The sequence below is a fragment of the Aegilops tauschii genome, chromosome 6 (genome assembly GCF_002575655.3).
Source record: "Aegilops tauschii subsp. strangulata cultivar AL8/78 chromosome 6, Aet v6.0, whole genome shotgun sequence".
Taxonomy (NCBI): domain Eukaryota; kingdom Viridiplantae; phylum Streptophyta; class Magnoliopsida; order Poales; family Poaceae; genus Aegilops; species Aegilops tauschii.
The window spans coordinates 398,681,700-398,687,096 of NC_053040.3; the positions used below are offsets into that span (position 1 = coordinate 398,681,700).

The following is a 5,397-nucleotide window of genomic DNA, read 5'->3' on the forward strand; positions in this document are numbered from 1 at the left end:
TGTAACTGAAGAAAGCATATCGCTGAAAAAAGAACACGCCGGCAGTCAGTCAGTGCAGAATATATTCCGATGCCCGGGCTGAGCGCACGGCAGAGTCTGAACAGGCAGCAGCAGCAGTGCCCAAACGTGCGGCGTCGGTCACATATCGTTTTGGTAATCCGGTGGTTGGAGTTGCCACATGGATGAAAGATGGTTCAAAGCCGCTGAAAGCTACCCGTGCGTGCGTGGGACTCCCGGGCGCCAAGGCCGCGCGCCCATGCGGCGGGGAAACTCTATAAAAGGGCACACGGGTGCTGAGCTTGGTGCTATCTACCCACCCATAGCCTGCACTGAGCCAGCCACCGCAAGGAGGAAGAAGAAGAGGGGGAGAGAGGGGGTAAGAAGAAGGTTTCGGTTCGGACGAGATGGCGCCGGCGCCGGTGCCCCTGCTCGTCGCCGCCTTCTCCCTGCTCTTCGCGGCGGCGACTCCGATCAGGGACGTCGCCGACGCCTGCTCCTCGCAAGTGCAGGGTATATATAATTCCTTCCCTCCTTGCTTCCTTCCTTCCTCCTAGACTGGCTAGATTTCTTGGATGGTGTTCTTGTGTGTGTGCATAATTGCTTTGCCGTTGGTTGCGTCTTGCTTATGCAACTGGATCAAAGACAACTGTTTTGCTGACTTGCTAAAAACAGCAGTACACGATGACTTGACATAGTATTAGATTGGATTTTTCAGTAGGAATAGAAAAGGGTATGAATTATAAAGAGCTTGAGCGGAGAACTCGAAAATTTACAAGGGTGTAGAACAGTCCTTAGGATGGGTTAATCTGAAGATGTATCCTTGGCTCCTTGCTGAAGTGGCCAGCCAGAAGGTTGAAGTACTCTTGTCCTGACTCCTGAAACTGAACCGAAATAGTAACACTGTGACACACATGTAGGCCGAGACAGGTCAGATTCACCGTATGCATCACGCAGTAAAAATACTTTCCAACCTGCAGTGTCTAAAGCGTCTGTAACTGTCAAAGACAGTAACTGTGAGAGTCGACAGCCATGGCCGGAACCAAAACTTCAAAAGGGCAATCCAGACAGAATCTCCTCCCTTTTGTCAATTCTTTTCTCCACCGGGAAGCAAATAATGGTAGTATAACCACCATGTTGTTAGGTGCATAATGACCGATAGATTACGCATACTTTCCGCCGGAATTCCATGGCAGCGCCAGGATGGAAAGCGCTTCGCTTGGGTAGGCGCACGTATTCGTCCACGACCAATCGGCGCCTCATCACAGCAGCTTTACGCCAATCATGCCGCGCTAATCGCCGCTTAATCAACGCCGCTCCTTTCCGGCCCACGAATCGATCATATCACATTCACATGGCCCCGATCGACACCGATATAGATAGAATTGATGGCCAGTGAGTTAGTGGCCGATCGATGGTACTTCGGCCGCCCGTGAAGTCCATCGATCGGTCCATCAATTGCCCCGTACGCGCCCCACCGCCAACCACCGTATCTAGCGCGACACGGCGGGATGGCCGCCGAAATGCATGGGCGGGCAGCAGGCGCGTGTCGCCGGCCAGGATGTATGCCCACACACACAGAGGTACTACGTTCTCAGTGGTGTCTGGTCGACGGACGTCAATTCTGCTTCAGCTTTTGTGGCTCGGCACGTACCCACGCCGGAAATGTTGGAGCGTGGAATGATTCGCGTACGTGTAGCCATATCTGGCTGGGGCTGTAGGTCCATCCTGAACACTAGCTTAGCTTGTCTGATTATCAGAGCGGTTGTTGCCCGTCCCCAATCATCCAATTAATGCAGTGGTGGCCCTCCGGATGTACAGTCGATCTTGGCGCTAGTTCTCCCTGAGAAAAATATCTCATCTCCGGGTGTTCACCTTTAAACCTTTTTGCCTGAATAATAAGAATATATGGTACTTATCCTGTACTGGCATGGCATGTTATGGTAGTACTGTGTGCTTAAGGCGCTAAAGTCATGGAGGGCGTGTTGAACTGACTGGTGGCCCTTAATCATGGCAACCACCCCAATCATCCATATCATGGTGAGTACTGTACTGTTAACTGTACCTAAGCTAGCTACCAACCAAAAGCGTACGGCTCCCTTCCTTGCCGACGTGTGTTCATTCCTGTTGGACTTTTCAACGTGACAAAAAAACTCACATTTCAGCGCCGCGAACCAGGATTCCAAAATAATACTCTAGGTGACTGTATGTAGCTGGTATATATACCCTGCATGCACGCATGCAATGATGCAAAACTTGTGTAGGAGTGTTGAGATGGGCGAGTCTAGATGAAATGTGCAAGTTCCACCCCACATGTGAATATATATATATATATATATATATATATATATATATATATATATATATATATATATATATATATATATATACTCCTTCCGTTTCAAAATAGATGACTCAACCTTGTATTAACTTTGTATTAAAGTTAGTACAAAGTTGAGTCATCTATTTTGAAACGGAGGGAGTATGTGACAGTATTGATTCCCAGAGTAAAAATAAACATGGTGCTACTGCTTCTTTTTCCACACTATATGCCGTTTTTGACTCGCTTTATGCTCTCACAAGTCACATGTTGCAGTGGCCTCTCTGCCACCTACTACCACTAACACCATATCGGGCGCGATTTAATACGGTTATGGCCAGTTTATGCGCCCCGGAAGGCGATCACGAGAGCTGCCATTCTCGTGCGCAAAACCTTTTATCTTCTCATCGACATGGTCGCCACTTGCATGCATACAACCACCCTTGCATGTGTTGTTGGTTCGGCCGTTTGGGCCATGCATGTGTGTGTGATCGAGCCGAACTCGGAGGCCCATCGGGAAAGGAGATGACGGACAGGAATAATCTGGTGTCAGGTTTCTTTACTCCGAAACCCTGACAGACACCTCCAAATCTGATGACATGTGATGTGCTCAGTAGCCACAGTGCCACACTGCCACTGGTGGTAGTACGTGGCACTGCACGGCTGCCATGTCGGGCGAGGCATCGATACATTATCCTAGGACATCGATCACTCTCAGTCTCAGATCACAAGACTGCTAACGATACGTACGATTGGTCGAGCTGCCTGCCCGGTGGTGCGGTAGGTCCAGTGGTTGCTGACGATGCACACTGAACGTACAAACGGTCTTGCGCTCTTGCTTGTCAGCAGCAAACTAATCCGTATACTGTAACAATAGTGAATTCTGTCAGGGTTAATAAGTTGCGGTTACTTTGAAGGAAGTACTGACTGTGTGTTGCTCGACAGCTGCAGATTTCGAGCACCTGAACAGCACCGCCATGCACCTCCCGCTGCACCACTCGCGGGGGCCCTGCTCGCCGGTGTCCGTCCCGTCGGACCTCCCGTTCTCGGCGGTGCTCACCCACGACGACGCCCGCATCGCGTCCCTCGCCGCGCGCCTCGCCAAGGCGCCGTCGTCGTCCTCGGCGCGCCCCGCGGTCACGGTGGCCTCGCTCTACCGGGCGAACGACGACGTCGACGGCGTCGCGGCCTCCCTGGCGTCCGTGCCGCTCACTCCGGGTACGTCGTACGGCGTGGGCAACTACGTGACCCGCATGGGCCTCGGCACCCCAGCCAAGCCGTACGTCATGGTGGTGGACACCGGCTCCTCCCTCACCTGGCTCCAGTGTTCCCCCTGCCGGGTGTCGTGCCACCGCCAGTCCGGCCCGGTGTTCGACCCCAAGACGTCCAGCTCCTACGCCGCCGTCTCCTGCTCCACGCCGCAGTGCAACGACCTCTCCACCGCCACGCTCAACCCGGCGGCCTGCTCCTCCTCCGACGTCTGCATCTACCAGGCCAGCTACGGCGACAGCTCCTTCTCCGTGGGGTACCTCAGCAAGGACACCGTCTCCTTCGGCTCCAACAGCGTGCCCAACTTCTACTACGGGTGCGGGCAGGACAACGAGGGCCTCTTCGGCCGCTCCGCCGGCCTCATGGGCCTGGCCCGCAACAAGCTCTCGCTGCTCTACCAGCTCGCGCCCACCCTCGGCTACTCCTTCTCCTACTGCCTCCCGTCCTCCTCCTCCTCCGGCTACCTCTCCATCGGCTCCTACAACCCGGGCCAGTACTCCTACACGCCCATGGTGTCCAGCACACTCGACGACTCGCTCTACTTCATCAAGCTCTCCGGGATGACCGTCGCCGGGAAGCCGCTGGCCATCTCCTCCTCCGAGTACTCCAGCCTGCCCACCATCATCGACTCCGGCACGGTCATCACGCGCCTGCCCACCACCGTCTACGACGCCCTCAGCAAGGCGGTGGCGGGGGCCATGAAGGGGACCAAGCGCGCGGACGCCTACTCCATCCTCGACACCTGCTTCGTGGGCCAGGCGTCGAGCCTGCGCGTCCCGGCGGTCAGCATGGCCTTCTCCGGCGGTGCGGCGCTTAAGCTGTCGGCGCAGAACCTGCTCGTCGACGTGGACAGCTCCACGACGTGCCTCGCCTTCGCGCCCGCCAGGAGCGCCGCCATCATCGGCAACACCCAGCAGCAGACGTTCAGCGTCGTCTACGACGTCAAGAGCAACAGGATCGGCTTCGCCGCCGGCGGCTGCAGATAATTCCTTTGGAACAAGGTGCACGCAAGCAGCGCATGCATGCGCGGAATGGGTTTAATTTAATTTAATTTGCTACATGCACGTTCACTTTCTCAACTCGTCATTCGACCGATGTTGACGACTACACGCCACAAGGTAGATAAAAAGGAGGTACGTAGTTGATTAAGTGGTGTACATGCATGCATGTTTAATTATCACAGCTTCGTTGTGTTACATAAAAAAGGAGACATCGAGCACAAAACATATTAGTGCTATTTATAGGATTGAAGCTATTTATATTGCTCAGACCAGATATTGAAAGTGGAAATGCATAACTTGAATGTCACGTAGCCAGAACATGTGAAACACTTGTGTCATGTAAATTCTTTGGCAATTACTGGTCAAAAATAATGTACCACTTTGTATAGCTAAGTTAAAGGGTGTGCCTTTGTTTCGAATATGGTCCTTAGAACTTCAAAAATTGCTCCTGTTTGAGAGCACGTAATTTGTAAAATTGAAAACTGTATATTGTATTGATGTGATCTTTGCAGAATCAGAATTGATTTATAACATTTCTTGCACGATTTCAAGATGTGCTATTTGTGGTATGGAGTATTAGGTGTTTGTCATGTATGAGAAATATGTGGCGTGAACATTTGCGCCTATGATGCAGCTCCAATCACATTTTGTTGCACCACGCTTGAGATCATGGTGACAAAGATGGTTACATGTCACACACGCTAGTCCGCTCCTTTAAGACTAGTCATTAGTCAATGGCTCCATATTTTGTACCGTTGCAATTTGTAATTATATATTTCACAAGTGGCTATTGCAAGGAAAATAATGCTA

The 5,397-nt window shown here is 52.2% G+C and overlaps 1 protein-coding gene across 2 annotated transcripts; it reads left to right on the plus strand.

Annotated features, from left to right (window-relative positions):
* Window positions 1-213: 213 nt before the first annotated feature.
* Window positions 214-5,129, plus strand: LOC109743144 (aspartyl protease family protein At5g10770). Of its 2 annotated transcripts, none has more exons than XM_020302219.4 (2): window positions 214-510; window positions 3,263-5,129. In XM_020302219.4, exons 1-2 carry the CDS (start codon window positions 405-407, stop codon window positions 4,570-4,572), a joined length of 1,416 nt encoding a protein of 471 aa, XP_020157808.1. In that variant the 5' UTR covers window positions 214-404; the 3' UTR covers window positions 4,573-5,129. The 2 variants fall into 2 exon arrangements, with proteins under 2 accessions (XP_020157808.1, XP_020157809.1); XM_020302220.4 differs by having other exon boundaries at window positions 297-510; window positions 3,269-5,129.
* The last annotated feature ends 268 nt before the right edge of the window (window positions 5,130-5,397 follow it).

Bases quoted from the DNA above. Each gene is read 5' to 3' on its own strand.
- LOC109743144 (XM_020302219.4), top strand. From the start codon at position 405: ATGGCGCCGGCGCCGGTGCCCCTGCTCGTCGCCGCCTTCTCCCTGCTC. The intron at 511-3,262 runs GTATATATAATT...GTTGCTCGACAG, and splicing joins CTGCTCCTCGCAAGTGCAGG to CTGCAGATTTCGAGCACCTG.